The sequence below is a fragment of the Apodemus sylvaticus genome, chromosome 6 (genome assembly GCF_947179515.1).
Source record: "Apodemus sylvaticus chromosome 6, mApoSyl1.1, whole genome shotgun sequence".
NCBI lineage: Eukaryota > Metazoa > Chordata > Mammalia > Rodentia > Muridae > Apodemus > Apodemus sylvaticus.
The window spans coordinates 126,653,103-126,673,013 of record NC_067477.1 but is presented as its reverse complement, the minus strand read 5'-3'; the positions used below and the strand labels follow the sequence as shown (position 1 = coordinate 126,673,013).

Below are 19,911 nucleotides of genomic sequence, written 5' to 3'. Positions count from 1 at the left end.
CATGCGTTGTCTCCTGGCTTCCTGTGGACAGGAGTTTGGGAGGCGGGGCATCCGGGTCCCTTGGCCCTGCGGAGCTGGGCAGGTCGGTCCTGACTAGACTAGGAGGTGAGGAGGTGTCGCGCTCTGCCAGGCTGACACGCACCGCGATCCCTGTGTCCCTGGACATCTTCAGGAAGGAATTCGAGTTTTCAGCCTCGGGGTTGGCAGCTCGAGGACTCCTTCGACGTGAGGCTGACCTCGCAGGGCGGCCCGGGACCCCAGTTTGCGGTTTCCCGCAGACTCCCAGTTGTCGGGGTCCTGGGAGCGGCCCGGGGCACCCGGACCCGGAGCACGGCGTTCCCGGGCGAGGGGTTGTCCCGGGCCCCGTCGGGCTCGCTCCTGCTTGTCAGATCCCTGGGGTCTTTATTCTGGGTCCCGGTGGCGAGGGACAGGTAAAGGTGCCCATGACACTCAGCAGGTGGCGGAGAAGCCTCGCCCAGGCTCAGAAGTTCGGTTCTCATGGTAGAATGAGTTAATAGCCTATGTTCTAATAGACAAACAACAGCCCGGGGATAATGTCTTTGTACAGTGTTTACATTTTCCTTTCATTCCATTCTTATTGCCAAACAGTCTCTTTTTGTTTATCATTGTCTTTACGAAATTAATTCTCTAGTGAGAAGTGAAACCACGCTGTCCTTCCCTATCTTAGCGGTTGCATTTATGAAACTTGGTATTTAATATTTAAATAATCCTTACCTGTAAGGGCTGGAGAGATGGCTCAGTGATTAAGTATACTTGTTGCTTTTGATAAGGACCTGGGTTTGGTTTCCAGAGCCCACATGATGGCTCGAAACCATCTGTATCTCCAGTTCCAGGGGAAGCCTGTTTTGACCTCTGTGGGCACCAGGCACACATGTAGTCCATATACATACATGTGGGCAAAACATTCCTACACATAAATAAAAAATTGCTTACATATGTATTTTACTTTTGTTTTTAAACCAATCTGTTCATTTAAGGTTGGAATTAAGAACATCAATAATGGAGCTAGCTCACAGTTTATTGCTAAATGAAGAAGCGTTGGCTCAGATCACGGAGGCAAAGAGACCAGTGTTCATCTTTGAATGGTTAAGATTTCTTGATAAAGTCCTAGTTGCTGCCAACAAGGTGAGTATTGCCCACTCCCTACCATAAGATTGACATAAAGAAAACTGAAAATATTGTGTTTTGAAAATGTTATGAGTCATTCACCTCAGGAATTGGAGGATGTTATACTATGAGAATTTCTAGCTTATCCTTCTCTTAGTCAGCAATAAAGCCCAAACCCTGTTTACATCTCTTGTTGCATGCGTCATATCTGTCTAGGCAGTGCAATGTGACTGGATTAAAACATCACTGTGCTGGTGTCACTTATAATCCACTTATAATTCCAGTGCATGGGAAGGTCTCTGTGATAAGAGATTTTTTTTTTTACTTTGCCTTCTACAGCCTCTTTGATTCAAACTTGTTTTGTGTATTTTTTTTATTTTCTTAGTATTAGATGCTTTCCTCTAGTGGGAAAATGTAAGAGTGAATCATAAAAGGTTTTCTGGAAAAGGTGAATTTTACAAACTGAATGTCACAATAGGCTAGTCCTGACCTTATCTTAGTATGTTTCTCTAGACTAATTGTTCTCTAGAAGATGCCTTTCTACTCTGTTGTCTGAAGGGAATGTGGATAATTGTCTGGGACTGAGGAATAGGGATAGGGAGACTAAAGACTTTAACATTCATGATGTAAACATTCACTTAATTCCTATTTTAGTACAGTGACCTCAGTCCACAGTTGTGTCTGATCCTTCTTGTTCAAAGATGTCCTATCTCATTTTTTTTCTAGAATGCAAGCCTCTAGCTTTCTTCTGGAATGGAAGAAAGGAGGGTAGAAAATTTTGTTTGTTTGTTGGCTTTGATTTTACTTTGTCTGACTGCTTTATTAGTTATTCCTGGCTGGCCTGGGGCTCATTGCATATCCCAGACTGGCCTCAAACATTCAGCTGTCTCCCTGCATTAGCTGTCTGAGTGGTGAAATGCTGGGCATGATGGGTGTACTCCAGTATAGCCTCTTGGACAGTCAACTAGTAATTCCTTTTATTTCTAGGTGCAGATTTATTCTCGCCTGAAAGACCGAGAATCACTTTTAGGTTGGCTTTCAAGTTTTGTCCAGGTTCCTTTCCTATTGTTGTGGCCACGGATACCCTAGTGACCTTTAACTAGAATTTTCTTTTTGTCTTTTAAACCCTCTGTAACTGGGCATTTGTTGTTTCCCTTCCAAGGAAAAGTCTTTTTGGAGCTGGCACATGACTCACACTGCCTACAGCAATCATCTGGATGTGTTGTATTTGGCTCCCTTCTATCTTTACATGTGGCTTATCCTCTGCTTTAAATACTTAGCCCTCACTGTGTTTTGTTGTGAGAGTTGTCAGTCTTCCTTTTCAGTGATACTCACTCCTATGACTCCTACCACCACTTTACATAACTGCTTTGAAAAGACATCTGGGCTGGCCTGGAGCTCAGCTGCTAGAGTACTTGCCTCCACCATGCAGAAAGCCCTGGGTTTAATTCCTATCGCCAAATAGAACAAGTGTATGTGGTGGCCATTGTAATAATCCGAGCCCTGGGAAGTGGAGGAGTGAGCAAAAGTTCACAGTCATTCTCAGCTACATGGTGAATTCAAGGCTAGCAGAGATTCATTCGTGTTCTCTCTCTCTCTCTCTCTCTCTCTCTCTCTCTCTCTCTCCTCCCTCTCCCTCTCTCTCTCCCTCTTTCCTCTTCTCCCTCTTCCTCCCTCTACCCTCCTTCTCTTTCCACACATACATAAACATCTCTGAGTTAACACATTTAAACCAATTTATTGATTTCAAACCCATCCTTTGCCAACCCCCTAAAATCATTCCCTTCCCTTATATCATGTGGATTAGCAACTGTTAAGGGAGTTACCCACAAGCATATCTAGAATTCATTTATTTCCCATCATCTGCCTCTCCAGTGTCTCTCATCTGGGTTATTGTAGTAGAGTTTTAACTGCTCACCATGGGTCTGTCACATATATATATATATATATATATATATATTCAGTGTGTCTGGTACCATCATCTGTTTTCTTATGACTTCATCTTTGAAGTAATTTTCTATTACTCCACCAGCTTCCCTAACCTTGCTGTCCTCAGATATACGGATCTTACTTCATCTGCAAAGCCTTTCACATCTTGTTCCTGCTCCTCGGATATTTTTTTAGATAGCTGTGTAGCTCACCATTTCACCTTAGAGAGAGGTGTTTTCTCATACCACTCACATATTTATATTCTGTCCCTACCCCAGAATGTAAATTTCATGAGAATGAGGACTTTGTCTATTTTGTGCATTGTTGCTCCCAGGGCCTCCTAGATTATTAGTACTTGGTATGTAAGAACTGCATCATATTTCTTAAAAACTTGGGTGATATTGACTAGATATTGATTATGTGTAAATATTGGAATTATGTTCTGTTGCTTATATCTCTTCAAAATTTCTCCAGTTTCTTTTGCTAAGCCATAAGTTTATGGACAACTACATCTGCTTTTATAGGGGAAATCTTAGAAATCACTCATCTATACGTGTAGTATATGATTTAACATCCTAGGATGGTCTGCAAACTGGCTCCTACAGTAATCACTTTTATTGAAATCTAACTTGGTTATTGAAGGGGAATGAAGATTTAATACAGGAAAGACTGAATCATTTCTTTTTTTTTTTTTTTTTTTTTTTTTTATTTTTTAAAGATTTATTTATTATATAAGTACACTGTGACTGAATCATTTCTTATTGAGGTTTTCATTTTCATAAAAGTTTTATGAGTTATGCTTCATGAATATAGATTTTAATTTTTAGAACACTGTACACATTAAGTATTTTTTGACTAGAAAGTAACAAGGGTAACAAAGGAAAAATGGTCTTTTTCTATTTTAATAACAGACAGATGTAAAAGAAAAACAGAAAAAACTTGTGGAACAATTAACTGGATTAATAAGCAGCTCTCCTGGACCACCTACTCGAAAATTGTTAGCTAAAAACCTTGCAGCCCTTTATAGCATTGGGGATACTTACACAGTTTTCCAAACATTAGATAAATGTAATGACATTATCAGAAGTAAGGATGACACTGCAGCCTACTTACCGACAAAATTGTAAGTACACATTTCCAGGAATCCTGGCATTCTCCTTTGCTTTTTTTTTTTTTTTTTTTTTTTTTTTTTCAGTAGTTTGGAACTCGATATTATAAAGACCCCACCCAGGTGGTCTAACCTGAGCTATAGTACTGACCAGAAATCCTAAGTCTGGCTGAGGAGGGGGCTGAACTTCCTCATGCCCATCATCACAAGACTAAGGACACAGCGGGGAGAATGGTATGGTGTGCTGTCCGGAGTCTTTGGGTCAATTCGGATGGAAAGCACGTTCTTGCCTCAGAGGGAAAGAGAAGATTTAGTGAGGAAAGGGGGCCAGAAATTATAAAGTCCAGTCCGCTTTAATAATCCAGACAGCTAAAGAGGTGAAGTGATTTCAGAGTCCACACCTGCCTGCTCATTTAACTCCTTTCACACTAGACAGACAGACTTGAGTAGCTGAGGCAGAGACCAGTTTGCTGACAACTAGGTTAAGTTGATCCTAAAATGCTAACGATAAATGCAAGTTAGTTTTTAAAAATCAGAAAGGTATTAAAATTTAAATAAGGTATTTAAGTTTTTTGCTACATTTATCTGTGTGTTTATGTTCTACATTGTGTATATGGAAGTCAGAGGACAATTTGTGGGAGTTGGTTCTCTTTACCATGTGGGTCCTGGAAATAGACCTCTACCCACTGAACTGTCTGGCCAGAAATGTTTTAGTGAGCAGCCAGTCTGTTTGTCCAGGGCAGCAGTGGCTTGTGTTGGAGCCTTCTATGAGAAGATGGGAAGGATGTTGGGCAGCGCATTTCCAGAAACAGTGAACAATCTGTTGAAATCTCTGAAAAGTGCAGAGGTGAGTTCTACAGCTAGAGTTCAGTGCCTTGACTGTTGCATGTGTTGAAGGTCTTTTGTCCTTGCTCTGTTGTAGGATCCTAATGGTGCTTAGGAAAGTGATTTCAGATGATCACGTCTCTTTAACTTTGGGAGGGGGCACCATTGTGTTTTAAACGAGTAGGTTTACTTGTTAGTTTTTACAGAATTCTGTTTTTCTGTTGACAATGTTTGTGTCATATGTAATTCATCAGTTTCGTACGCCTGCCTTAATTCACTGCTCTACACTGGGCAGGTGTTTCAGGCTCACAGTTTTCACAGCTACAGGGTTCATGTCACAGGGCCATGCTTCTTTCGCAGGCTCTTCTTTCCTACATTTGGTGATTGTGAGAATGCTGGCCTCTCCCCTGTGTGGGCCAGCCGCTCCGGTATGGCATCTCTGTATTTGTTTTCCTCTGTAACTACCTTGTTTACAGTCAGATTCTCAAGTAACAGGGTTTAAAATTTAACATTTATTTCTGAAGAGGACAGAATTCAAAAATCACAATGACATCAAGTGAATTCTTTTGTCCTGTCAGTTTCATTATAGCTTCTTATATCAGCTTCAGATGAATGCTTTGTAGAGTAAGCTCAAGGCTCAGATGTAATTCGTGAGGGGTACTTGGAACTAAATTTAGGGTGTAGCACCCATTCTTTCACTGAGTCATGCCCCCAGCCTGCAGTCTCATTTTTCTGTTCAGGAGAACTAACTTCTCAGATATTAATAATGATCCTTACATTTCAGATACTTTGTAGAATTCTTGATTCAGTGCTTTTCCGTAATGTCTCAATTTGGAGATAAGCAGTTAGGTTGGAGATTGTTGTCTCTGTATGTTCTTACTAAGTGTGGCATTGCTTTCACGATGTGGTTCTAAAGCCTTGCCTTGTGGTCTCGTGCAGTCGCAAGGGCGAAGTGAGATCTTAATGAGTCTGCAGAAAGTGCTGACAGGATTGGGTGGTGCAGCAGCTTCCTCTCATCGCGACATTTACAAGAATGCTAGATCCCTCCTAACCGACAGGTCGATGGCGGTTCGCTGTGCAGTGGCCAAGGTCAGTACCCAGCGGTGTATAATGTTGTCCCTTATGGCACTTGCTCTTACATAGCCAACTTTTCTTCAATTATGAGCTCTTTTGGTTTGTTTAGTTGCATTTTCTAGAATTACATAGATGGAAGCATGTGGTGTGTACTTTTGTGTGGATGTGTGGCTTCTTTCATGAAAGTACAGTAACTTTGAGATTTATATCCATGCTTCAGAAGTTCACACCTTTCTGTTACACAGTCCCACTTGATTGTGTGGGTGTGGATCCAGTTCCACCTTCTTCCTTTGCCAACTTAGGCTGTTACCAAAGAGCTTCTGTCAATATTGGTGTGCAGCTTTTTTTGAACCTGTTTTTATTGGGGTCAGTGTGTTTTATTTGGAATGGCTAAGATTTATGTTTACCTTTTAAAGAAACTGCCTGATTTCTAAGTACTTTTATCATTTTAGTTTTCTGCCTTTTTGCATTTGTTAATGTAAGAGATTTCTATTGCTTTACATGTTCACCATTATTTGCTAATTACAGTTATTCTCTTGACTAATAAATGGGATTATTTCATGATTTTATCCTTCTTTTCTCTAATGACTAATGGTAAGCATATTTTCAGGTATTTATTATCCATATTTTGATTTAAGAAAGTGTATATAAATACTGTCCATCACTTTGAATTTCTCTTATTACTGAGTTTTGAGAGTATTTCATAGACTGTTTATATTTTCTTTCTTTTTTTTTTATTAGATATATTCTTTATTTACATTTCAAATGTTTTCTCCTTTCCTGGTTCCCCCCCCCCCATGATCCCCCAAACCATCTCCCCTCCCCCTGCTCAGCAATCCACCTACTCCTGCTTCCTAAATTCTAAATTCTAAGAAGTCTTTGATTTCTTATTTCTTCCTTGACCAAGGTATTATTGAGTAGAACATTGTTCAGCTTCCATGTGTGTGGTCTTTCTGTTGTTTTTGTTGCTATTGAAGACCACCCTTACTCTATAGTGATCTGATAGGAGGCATGGGATTAATTCAATCTTCTTATATCTGTTGAGCTCTGTTTTGTGACCAATTATATGGTCAGTTTTAGAGAAGGTACCATGAGGTTCTGAGAAGAAGATATATTCCTTTTGATTTATGATGAAATGTTCTATAGATACCTGTTAAATCCATTTGGTCAACAACTTCTAGTAGTTTCACTGTGTCTCTGTTTAGTTCGTGTTTCCCTGATCTATTGATCAGAGTAGGGTGTTGAAGTCTCCACAATTATTTTTTGAGGTGCAATGTGTGCTTTGAGCTTTAGTAAAGTTTTTTTTTTTTTTTTTTAAACAAATGTGGGTGCCCTTGCATTTGGGGCATAGATGATCGCATACCATAGATGATTGGTAGATTTTTTTCCTTTGATGAGTATGAAGTGTCCTTCCATGTCTTTTTAGATGACTTTTGGTTGAAAGTCGATTTTATCTGATATTAGAATGGCTACTCCAGCTTTTTTCCTGAGACCATTTGCTTGGAAAATTGTTCTCCAGCCTTTTACTCTGAGGTAGTGTTTGTCTTTGACACTGAGGTGCATTTCCTGTATGCAGAAGCAATACTGGGTCCTGTTTACATATCCAGTCTGTTAGTTTCTGTCTTTTTATTGGGGAATTGAGTCCATTAATGTTAAGAGATATTAAGGAATAGTGATTGTTGCTTCCTGTTATTTTTTAGGTTAATTTTATGTTCGTGTGGTTATCTTATTTTGGCTTTGTTGAAAGAAGATTACTTTCTTGCTTTTTCTAGGGTATAGTTTCCCTCCTTGTGTTGGAGTTTTCCATCTGTTATCCTTTGTAGGGCTGGATTTGTGGAAAGATACTGTGTAAATTTGGTTTTATCATGGAATATTTTAGTTTCTCCTTGTATGGTGATTGAGGGTTTTGCTGGGTATAGTAGTCTGGGCTGACATTTGTGTTCTCTTAATGTCTGTATGAGATCTGCCCAGGATCTTCTAGCTTTCTTGGTCTCTGGTGAGAAGTCTGGTGTAATTCTGATAGGTCTGTCTTTTATAAGTACTTGACCCCTTTTCCCTTACTGATTTTAATATTCTTTATTTAGTCCATTTAGTGTCTTGATTATTATGTGACAAGAGGAATTTCTTTTCTTGTTCAGTCTATTTGGAGTTCTGTAGGCTTCTTGTATGTTCATGAACATCCCTTTCTTTAGGTTAAGGAAGTCTTCTATAATTTTGTTGAAGTTACTTACTGGCCCTTTAAGTTGCAAATCTTCACTCTCATCTATACCTACAATCCTTAAGTTTGGTCTTCTCATTGTGTCTTAGTGTTCCTGGATGTTTTGGGTTACAAGCTTTTTGCATTTTGCATTTTCTTTGACTTGTTGAGTCAATGTTTTCTATGGTATCTTCAGCACCTGAGATTCTCTCTTCTATCTCTTGTATTCTGTTGTTGATTCTTACATCTATGACTCCTGATTTCTTTCCAAGGTTTTCTATGTCCAGAGTTGTCTCCCTTTGTTATTTTATTATTGTTTCTACTTCCATTTTTAGATCCTGGATGGTTTTGTTCAGTTCCTTCATTTGTTTGTTTGTATTTTCCTGTAATTCTTTAAGAGATTTTTGTGTTTCCTCTTTAAGTGGTTCTACTTATTGACCCATGTTCTCCTCTATTTCTTAAAGGGAGTTATTCACGTCCTTCTTGAAGTCCTCTATCAGCATCATAAGATTTGATTTTAAAGCCAGATGTTGCTTTTCTGGTGTGTTGGGGTATCTAGGACTTGCTGTTGTGGGATAACTGGTTTCAGATGGTGCCATGTTGCCTTGGTTTCTGTTGGCAATGTACTTACGTTTGCCTTTTACCAACTGATTATATCTGGTGTTAGCTGGTCTTGCTGTCTCTGACTGTGGCTTATCTGTCCTGCAAGCCTGTGTTGAATGGAAGCCATGAGAGCAGACCTCTCTGTCTTGTTCCTGATCTCAGACAGAAAAGCATTCTGTCTTTCATCATCATGTATGATGCTGACCATAGTTTATTCTAGATGCCCTTCATCATGTTTGGAAAATACCCTCCCGTCTCAATTACTTTTCTGTTGCTGTGACAAAACACCATGACTAAGGCAACTTCCAGAAAGAAGGGCCTGTTTGAGACTTAGCATTCCAGAAGGATCGGAGTCCCTCAGAAAGCATGGGAGCAGCACTCATGGTGGCTGGAGCAGCAAGCTGGGAGCTCACATCTAAAAAATAACAACGGAAGGACGGAAGGAGAGAGCACAAATTCTAAATGGTGCAGTCTTCAGATGCTCCTAGCCCACCTCCAATGATGTGCTTTTTTAGATGAGGCCACGCCTTCTAACCCTCCCCAAACAGCTACCAATTAGGGAACAACTTATACAAATACCTGAGTCTGTGGAGGACATTCTCAGCCTAAACCTTTGTATTTTGTTTGCCAAGATGTTTTATTGGGAATATATATTGGGTTTTTATCAAAACTGTTTTTCTAAGACAGGTTTTACTGTGTTGTAGCTCAGATTGTCTCCAGAAGGACAATCTTAGCCTCCCAAGAGCTGTGACCACAGGTATGTGTTGCTGACCCTGTTTCTTGTGTTATTTCTGTTGTTGCTATCTATTAAATGTATTACTTTGAGATAATTGCAAGATAGTCTCATATGCAACTATAAGAAAATATGGAGAGATTCTTATGTCCTTTGCTAGAAAGAGCCCCTTCTTCTCAAGGTAGTGGCAGGACCTTGCACCATTATAGGACAGTGGCACCATGGACGTTGATGTTGAAATATCCAGTTTCCCAGTTTTAGTTGTATTTACTCTCTTCTCATCTACAGAAATCATCATAATATCTTTCTTTTTTACTTTGCTAATGTGGATTACATTAATTAGTTCTGGAATTTTAACCATTTATATTAGGATTTGCTTTTCCTTAAACAACAAATGTCCATGCATTGCCTTGCAGGCAGTTTTGAAAACCGTTCATATGTTTTGTCCAGTTCTTTGGGTATTGCAGGAGAGCATTGGTTTGGTTGTGTTCCTCCATCTGTGGAATAGAGTCAGCATATAATATACTTTCTGCCTTGTTTTTGATCCTAGTGCCTTCTGGAACTACAGAATGAAGCTGTGTTCATGTGGACTGCTGAGCTAGAAAATATAGCTACCCTCTGCTTTAAGGCTCTGGAGAACTCAAATTATGGCGTACGAGTCGCAGTATCTAAGCTACTAGGAACAGTCATGGCTACAGCATTGATGCCTAAACAGGCAACAGGTACTGTTGTTGGCTAACCGTGCATTGGACTATTGTAGGCATTAAAAGGCTTAGAAAATGTTGTCTTCTAAATTAGTTATTACTCATGGAGACCACTTTAAAGGCATTTAAATTGTTACATACCCTTTTCACCAAACAAAAGAACCGAAATGACACTCACTCCCTGATACATTTTTTTGGTTGATAATGGTGTACACGTTAACACTGAGCATATTTTTCTCATATTTATGAAATGGTTTGTATCATGATTATAGGAGTCTGGCATCTTATGTGCTACTTCCCTTCAGTCTCTGTTATGTAGATATCTGTTTATGTCACTGTGATAACCTTCAGTTTTACTTGAACATTACTAGTCAGTATCAGGGGCAGCACTAATTGTATAGTGACTTTTTTGTTGCTTCACAGTTCCACAGACATTTCAGGGATGATCGTGACCAGAACATGATTCATTGGGAACAAATATTGTAGCAGGTGCTGAGTAATTCCAGGTCTGCTGTTCTTGTCTTACCCCAACTCCTCATGGTATAAAAATAGATGTGACAGGTTTATGTCCCAGCCTTTACAGTTATTAGCTATTTGAGATTCATTTTAGTGATATGCTTTTCATTGTATGATACTGGCGAGGTCATGCTTTTACATGCTGTATAAAAACTCTATAATTTATTTAACTCTCAAAACAGCCCCTGAATTTTAAGAACATTGTTATTATCATTTAGAAATGAGAAATTTTCTCACTCATAAATTTATATTTTTAAATTTATAATGTGGCTTATAGAGATTATGTAATATATGTTCTAAAAAAGTATTCTTTTGTGTAGGTATGAAACTAAAATCCAAGCATCAGTCCCACACCTGTATACATAAACATGAGTTTTGCCTCTACACAGAGTGTTTTTAAGGATCATCTTTACTTCTGTATGTGAAAAGATTTTGTCATCTGTAGCTTGATATTTGGAGTTTAACACACTGGAAACTGCGATGCAGGTTTTTGTCAGGGCTAAAGAGCTATCTCAATGGTTAAGAGTATTTGCTGCTCTTCCCAAGTACCTGATTTCTTCCCTCAGCACATATATTGGGCAGCCTCATATCCACCTATAACTCTGGTTCCAGGGGATCCAATGCCCTCTTCTGTCCTCTGTAGGTACCGGCACATAGGGAATATAGACAGGAAGAAACATGTACTTAGACATGAATAAAATTTTAAATGAAATCTTTAGGAAAAAAAAAACAGAAAAGAAAAGGTTCTTTGTGTTGTCAATTGGGGCAAGAGCTGTCAGCGTGTCTGCAGTGGCGTCTGGGGTTCTTACTGTGCTGCGCAGGCATAACCCCATCTTGTCATGGTTTGCATTGATGCATCCAGTTGTTATTTCTTAGCTCCTTCCACTTAGCTTTTTTTGCTTCAAAAATGAAATTAAGTTTTTGCTGATAAGACACTGATATTTTCCTTATGATAATTCTCTTAAAGTCATCACTAGGACATTTAAGCTAGAGTATTAGAAAGGCTAGTCATTGTGCTATGAAAACTCAACTGCTCTTAACCTTACTTTCCTTCCTTAAAGTCATGCGTCAGAATGTGAAGCGAGCAACCTTTGATGAAGTCTTAGAACTCATGGCCACAGGATTTCTGCGTGGAGGGTCGGGTTTCCTAAAGAGTGGTGGAGAAATGTTGAAAGTTGGAGGGTCTGTTAATCGGGAAGTGAGAGTTGGTGTGACACAGGTTTGTAATGCACACGTGTGAGCAGATCATTGCATGGAGGACTGTCATAATAGCAAATAGGAATATTTTAATAGTGTGCTTTCTTTGAAACATTTTTAATCAATGAATGGATTACATCCAGAGTCCAAATCTTATCACAAAATTATAAGTAAAGGTAGATTCTCCTTTTTTCTTTTCTGTTGAGGTGGGGGGGTACTGTGAATTGATATTAGGGCCTTATACAAACTAGGCAAGTAAATATCCTTACATTAAACTATATCCCTGGTCTGAGAAGTAAATTCTTGATGTATAAATGTCTATATCTATTATATGTATATAAATATCTAAAAAAAAATTCTCAAATTTTACTTAAAAAAAATTATAAAGTAAGCTTTGTCTAACATGGTAGTATAGGCCACAGGCTGAGACAGGGAGATCTTCAGTTCAATGCCAGCTTAAGTCCTATTATGCAGAGTTTGTCTAAAAAAATATATATACATTAAATGATAAATGTGAAACTAGACACAATATAGTCCTTTAAAAAATAATAAAGTAAGACAGTTTTGTTTAGAACTATATTTAGATGTTAGTAGTTTAGGTATTTAGAGTGTAATATTCTCCATATACCTTGTGATTTGATTGACTTATGCCTCAACTGGATTTGCTAGTGACTAATCTGTAATGAATTATAAGATTAAATGTGAGCTGGGCAGTGGTGGCGCACGCCTTTAATCCCAGCACTTGGGAAGTAGAGGCAGGTGGATTTCTGAGTTCGAGGCCAGCCTGGTCCAGTGAGTGAGTTCCAGGACAGCCAGGGCTATACAGAGAACCCCTGTCTCGAAAAACCAAAAAAAAAAAAAAAAAAAAAAAAGATTTAATTTGATTTGGAATTATAATTTCAAAATAATAACTAATGTTTACAGATCTGATACCATTTAGTAAGTTTGCATAACTCATGGTCTAAGTCAAAGTGAAGTGGAAGCCATCTTCTTATCTCAGGGAACTCTGGCAAGAGTGCTGCAGCTCTTAGTGTCTGTCTGCAGTGGGAACTTCTGTTCCCTAGCTTGTTACTTTGTTCATCCCGACCAAGTTTAGCTCTGCTGTCCACCTTAGCACACTCTCTTTATGTTCTTCGTGGGTCACTTTTTCTTGAGACTTATATTTTTTTGGGTTTGATTTTTAGATACAGTCAGTCTTTCACTCTGTTGCCCAGGCTGCCCCTGGTCTTGAGGTGATCCCCCTGAATGCTGAGATTACTGGCAGCAATACAATGCCTGGCTCTTCAGTAATTGTTGTATTCAAGCCGTACCTATTATTCCTCATAGAGGCAGGCAGTTGTTTGTGAGTTCAAGCCTAGTCCACATAGTGAGTTCCAGGCCAGCAGAGGCTCCATGAGACTCTGTTTGCAAATGAGCAAAAACAAACAGAATTGTTTCATTCAAAGATTCTACCAGTAATTCCTTTGATAGAAGCCGCAAAAAGATAGCAGTTTACCTCTGCTGTTGAATCTCACGTCTAACTTGCTGTGTTTGCTGCCATCGCTGTTTGACTGTCATTTTCTGTGCTGCTTTCTATCTACCCAGAGGTACTTAAGGATGTGTCTTAACATGTTTTATAGGCCTATGTTGTCTTCGTGACAGCTTTGGGTGGCCAGTGGCTAGAGCGTAGCTTTGCCACATTCTTATCCCATGTTCTTGATCTGGTTTCCCATCCTCGAGCAACACAAACACATGTGGATGCTGTGTACTCAAGGCGATGTGTCTCCTTCATTCTGAGAGCCACTGTGGGCAGTTTGTTGGGTGAGAAAGCCCAGATAGCAGCTGCCAAGGAAATCTGCCAGGCAATCGGAAAACAGATGAAAGCCGTGGGTAAGTGAGACCTAACATCGTAGCGTGTGCGCTGATGATCCTAGACATGTAATTTAGTTCTCCCTTTCTTCTTTCTTTCCTTTCTTTCTACCATCTCACCCTCTCTTCCTCCCTTCCTTTCTGTTTTGAGATGGGGGTCTCATTGTGTGTCCCAGGCTGGTTTCAAACTTGTAATTTCCCTCCCAGTCTTGTGAGTGCAGGGATTTTTATTCTTAATAAATACAATACTGATTGATTTGTATCTTTGGAACTGTTTTTCATAGTAGTTTAAAAATAAATTTTAAGTTAGATTTATTCATTTTATTTCATGGAGGAATGTTTCATCTGCAAATTCATATGTGTATCATATGCATGCTTGGTACCTGTGGTGGTCTGAAGAAGGGCTTCAGATACCTCCAGTTCTGAGTCGGAGATGGTTGTGAACCATCCTGTGTGTGCTGGGATAGACCCAGGGCAAGAGCAGCCAGTGCTCTTGTCCTCTGAGCCATTGTTCCAACTCCTTATATTTGGTTTTATTGAGAGCTTTTTAAAAAATATGAAAGCAGCATATAATTGTATTGAAACAAACCTTTAAAACTGAGCGGCATGTCAGTAAGGTTTGGGTTTGGGTCGTTCTAGTGCCTGTGCTACTTTTAAGTCTCCCAGAATGCACTGGTACATTTTTATCTTTATGAAATAATCTGTTGAAATTTTCCGGCTTGAAGCCTCTTATTATGTAAATAGGTCCCCCCCCCCCCCCGCTGTTCTTCTTTCTCTTTTCTAATAGGCCAATATGAAGACTTAGAATGTAATAGCTACAGACAACCATAACCACTTGTAGGACATGTTGTGAAAGGTCAATAATTCATAATTTTAAGAAATGATTTTTTTGATTAAAATTGTATTTGACCCATTAAATTGTTTTTATTTGGGGAGTTAATGTGACATTTTAGTGCTTATTATACCACGTCATGTTCAGATCAGGGTATTTGGCTTGTTCACCACATCAGAAGTGAACCATGTCTGCTGAAGACACTCAGCATCCTCTCTCAGCTATTTCTCTCTGTAGACATGACTGTATCTACATAGTTCTGTTCCTGTGCTATAGGACATTCAGACTTCACTTTACACTCAACTGAAGCCCTGGAAAGAAATCCTTTTCCGAAAGGGTTCATTCTCTACTCTCTGTGTGTTATTAAATATTGAGCTATGAGAGAAATAGCAAGATTTAAATGAGTAACACGAAGCTCCTGCCTTTGTAGAGTTTATACTGCACTCAGGACCAAAGTAAGGCAAGGTACAAACTGTATAAGAAACTTAGGTTTATCACCAGTAGAAATAGGTATGAATTTTTGATAAGGCAAATTATATTGCTCAAAAGAAGTCTTTAAAAATAAGGATATACCTTATATATAAATAATCATTTAATTGTCTTATAATATGTACAAAATAAAATTTCAGTTTCGTTGTTATTTTTGCCATTTTGATAGCTTACTTAAACGTCTTAAATGCATAGGGATGGGTAACTGAAAATTATTAATGAAAGGATGTTTGAATTAATGAGGTATTTTCTAAGATATATCTATACATATTAGATATAGCTACATTTTCTTAGATATATCATATACTGATAACTGGAGGAAGACTCCATGCTGCTTCAGTATGTCAGGGTCAGTAGCATTGTGGTAAGTGGTGGGCATGACCTGGCACGCTGGCTGCAGCTGCTCAAAGTGGGGTTCCTGGGCCTGCCAGTCTAGAATGCCCTCGACGGGGGGTGGGGGGGGGAGAGAGTGATTCATCGTTACTGTCATTTTACACTGTATACAGTTATCATCAGTTCACAGTGAATGAGAAAAGAGAACACTTTATTGTCATTGAAATATTGTTTTATGGCTGTAAATTAGCTAATTGACCTTAAAAAAAATCCTAATTGCTGAATTAAGTACCATGATTATATCAGGGATGTATGGACCATAAGGTATTCTCAATTAGTGGTGGTTTGTCAAGACATATATAGTTGTCTCACATTTTAATTCTTGTGGTTATTAAAAGATTTTGGGAAGAGTCATGAAAGTAAGTAGGAGTCGGGAGGAGCGTCCTCATAAATTCTACATTCCCTTTCCTTTGGAATCTACTTTCTGGTCAGTAATTTGACTGTGTTGCCTCCAGTCTATTGGAGTACTTGAAGCAGTAGTAATAATAATAACTAACAATAATAACTACTTATTAGACATGTTCTGAAACAGGATGAGTTAACTTCTATGTGTGCGTTGTTTACTGCTTAGTCAGCACAGATGCCTTTGAACTCAGCACAGCTGAGTTGAGTAGCATGTCCCATCACAGAACTTACACGCAGTTCCTATCAGAGCCCAAGTCTTGTACTCCACGTCTGCTTTTGTTGCTGGCTGGTTTGTTTGTGTTCATTTTCTGTGGTGTTAAGGATTGAACCCAGGACCTCAAGCATACAACGCAAGTTCTTTAACACTGAGTCTACTTTTGTAAAACATTGTGGATTCCTGCTCCTCCTTATTTGTATTCTTGGAAGACACACACACACACACACACACACACACACACACACACACACACAGTATGTATGTATTTTAGCATCGTTGTACTCTGTTCAACCATGTTTTAATGTCAACTCAGGGCTGGTGAGATAGCTCGGCAGTTAAAGATACTTGCCACTAAGCTAGATGACCTGAGTTCAGTCCTTAGAAAAAATATGGAAGGAGAGAACTAACTCCAGCATGTTGCTCTGAGACTTCCTCTGCGAGCTGTGCACACACATAGCTCTGCCCCTGAAAAGTTTAAAGCCAACTCAGCTCAGTTCCTAGTTATTTAACTTGCCACTAAGCAATAACTGCATAATTTTCAACATGCAGGAATCAAATGGTATGAAAAAGAATACAGACCATGAAGAGCAGGTACCTAGCACGGTTACCATCAAATTTGATGTTACCATCAAATGCCTGGTGTTGTGTTTGCAGAAGCAGTGGTGAATGATGCAAGCAGTGAGAACAAATCTGGGGCAGCAGACATTGCAGCCAGCCAACACGTCATGGTCTGTGCCCTGCAGGAGCTCGGGAGCCTGGTGCAGAGCCTGAATGCCACGGCCTCGCCTCTTATTCAGGAAGCTTCCATAGGTACAGCGTCCTCTCATTATTGGGACTAGCAGATCTTTGGACTTTATTTAAATTAATCTTCACAGGGATGGGAATAAAATGCTGAAAGGTTTGAGAGAGTTCATCTGTGAGACTTGATTCTCATTGACCAAAATTCGGCAAAGACTTTGATATAATTAATCTTATAACAACTTTTTTACTTTTTGAAGGAGGTTCTACTTGGCTCTAACTGGCATAGAACTCACTATATAGATGATCACCTCAAAATCAGAGATCTGCTTGCCTCTGTCTTCCATGTGCTGAGACTGTAGGTGTGAGCCAGTGGTCCTAACTTCAATTTTTATATATTGCTAGATGCAACTGAATCATGTTGTAGTATATTACATTACATTATATTATATTCCTCATGTAATGTGTTCCTTTGAAGCACTTACTACTTATGAACCACATATGCTTTTTGGAAGAGCTGGGGAACTGTGAATTATGAGGCTTGGTATTTTAATTATTGAATTATACTGAAATTGTTTTTGTTTGGTAAGGAGTAATGTGTTGAGATTTTCTTCCTAGGACTTTTGGAGATTGTGACTTCAGTGCTTCTTCACCCGAGCATGGCCGCTCGGCTTGCTGCTGCATGGTGTCTGCGTTGTGTAGCTGTGGCGCTGCCCTTCCAGTTGACCCCATTTCTGGACAGGTGTGCAGAACGGCTCAACAACCTCAAGACGTCCCCAGAAGCTGTTAGCGGATACAGTTTTGCAATGGCCGCTTTGTTGGGTGGAGTGCATCAGTGTCCTTTGGGCATTCCTCATGCCAAAGGAAAGGTAGGACAGACGTCAGCATGCTCGCAGGTGGGCTTTGTCCTTATCGCCGTGCTGTTGCCTTTAGTGCTGCTGGGCAGTCAGAGGACAATTGGAAGTGTAAACTACAGTTCACAGACCCTAACTAATACTGGATAGGGAGTCTTCCTAGGAATAATAGCTGTTGTCTGGGTTGTGTCATATTACAGTTTCTATAATGATCACTTAAAACTCGGAACCTTTTTGTTTTGTTGTTGTTGTTGTTGTTTTGAGACAGGATTTCTCTGTGTAGCCCTGGCTGCCCTGGAATTCACTCTGCTGGCCTCGATCTTAAAAATCCGCCTGCCTCTGCCAACCAAGTGCTGGGATTACAGGCGTGCACTACCACCACCTGGCAAAACTCAGAACCTTTATTTCTGTTTTAAGTGTGTATCTGAGCTGCTGCGCTGCCCTGTGGGGCTTGAGTGCCAGTGTTCAAGCAGTTGTCCTTCTCTGCCTCTCGAGTAACATGGCTGTAGGTCCGCGCCGCGGTGCCTGGTGTTCTTTCAGTTTTAAAATAAAAAATCACATTACTGTGTCTAAAAGTGGCAGGAAATATTTTATTGTCATATTTAGTATTTGACAATAGTTAGAAGGTAAATTGTTCTTTTTTTTGGTAAATTGTTCTTAATAAGTCATTACTCTTTCCTCTCATTTTGTTTCTAGTGTATATATTATGTAGCATATATACTATACAGTATAATACACACACACACACACACACACACACACACACACACACACCATATACACCATAGTGTAAAGTACAGTCCTGTTCTCTAGGAAGCGTAAGTCTGTGCAGAAATACTGTCTGCAGCTTAGCCTGGCTGGCTGTGTGCTTCAGCTCTTAAGTTGTGCTTTCTCTGGCATATCCACCTGCTGCCTAAGGATCCCAGACTTTTATTATCTTTGTAGTTCAATTGTTTCTTTCTTGGAGTGCTCTATCTCAATGTTTCTCATATCATTCCACATTTGTTTTATGGTCCCAAGGAGCTACATGGTACTCAGAATAAAATAGAATCTTCTGTCTGATTGACAAATAATTGGAACTCATAATTTGTGGTCTGCTTCTCCATTCTGAATTCCCCGTTCTGCTCAGATTAACCCTCCTGGTTTTTCTCATGCCCTTTATCTTCCTGGACTTCTTTACAGTAACATTTCTTATTCATACTATCAAACTTCAACCTGTTTGTCTTCATGCCCAGGGTCAATCTCCTTCCTGAATTCTCATTCAAAGCCACTTGGCATTGCTGACTGTCACTACTCAGTACTACTTTACCATTTAATCACATGCTATGTTCGCCTTCTTTTTTCCTGAATCTTCTCTGTGTGGGTGCTGTAAGAGTAGGTTAAAGGCAGATGCATCACAGGACTTCAAGAAATTATTGATTTAGGATGGTAGTACCAGTCTATAGTTAATAAGTGGTTACCTAGACTAGCACCATTTTTAGTCCTGTAGTATCATGCTTAATCCTGGCAAAGTGAGGTTAACACTCCTGTTTTACCAAGGAGGGAACTAAGGGTAAAGGCTAAATTGCCATCGTTAGAAAGTCAGTCTATGGTGCAGCTAGGGTGGCATGGCTCTGAAGATGACTCTAATCACCATACTCTGGTCTCCTAGGTGTCAGCTGGGACTGGAACAGAATAGTTTTCTGTTTGGCTGGTAACAAGAGCAGGAAGGGACAGCCTCATTCTTAATAACATATACAAGCTATCTGCTTCAGTATTTCTTATTCATCAGCTTCTTTAAATTAAAATCCAGTTTAAAACTTGTCTTGCAGATGGTGGTCAGCATTGCTGAAGATCTGTTACGAACTGCTGCCCAAAACAGCAGACTGTCCCTGCAGCGCACACAGGCTGGCTGGCTTCTTCTGGGAGCGCTCATGACTTTAGGTATAAACATTCTGGCTGACTCCATAGCTGCCAGTGTACTATATAGCGAATTTATCTATTATCTATTATTTGGAAGTAAATCTCTCATTTTAGTAATTAGTTCTTTAGTTCAAACCCTTCTCAAGTAAAGTTTCACCTTTCCCAAAAGAACAGCTAATGAGTTTGGAGTTATAGAAAGAGTGAGGCTGTGGGGAGAAT

At 39.6% G+C, this 19,911-nt stretch overlaps 1 protein-coding gene across 2 annotated transcripts in view; it reads left to right on the top strand.

Moving 5' to 3' along the window:
- The first annotated feature begins 32 nt into the window (after positions 1-32).
- Positions 33-19,911, top strand: part of Heatr5b (HEAT repeat containing 5B) — an 87,087-nt gene continuing 67,208 nt past the window's right edge. The window contains exons 1-11 of one of the 2 annotated variants that reach the window (XM_052186397.1): positions 33-105; positions 999-1,146; positions 3,969-4,180; positions 4,904-5,012; positions 5,930-6,079; positions 10,148-10,319; positions 11,879-12,036; positions 13,634-13,883; positions 16,853-17,008; positions 17,555-17,805; positions 19,602-19,713. In XM_052186397.1, coding sequence (XP_052042357.1) covers positions 1,021-1,146; positions 3,969-4,180; positions 4,904-5,012; positions 5,930-6,079; positions 10,148-10,319; positions 11,879-12,036; positions 13,634-13,883; positions 16,853-17,008; positions 17,555-17,805; positions 19,602-19,713 — 1,696 coding nt within the window. In that variant the 5' untranslated portion in view covers positions 33-105; positions 999-1,020. Of the gene's footprint in view, positions 432-998; positions 1,147-3,968; positions 4,181-4,903; positions 5,013-5,929; positions 6,080-10,147; positions 10,320-11,878; positions 12,037-13,633; positions 13,884-16,852; positions 17,009-17,554; positions 17,806-19,601; positions 19,714-19,911 lie in introns of both variants that reach the window. The other variant, XM_052186398.1, reaches the window with a different exon arrangement.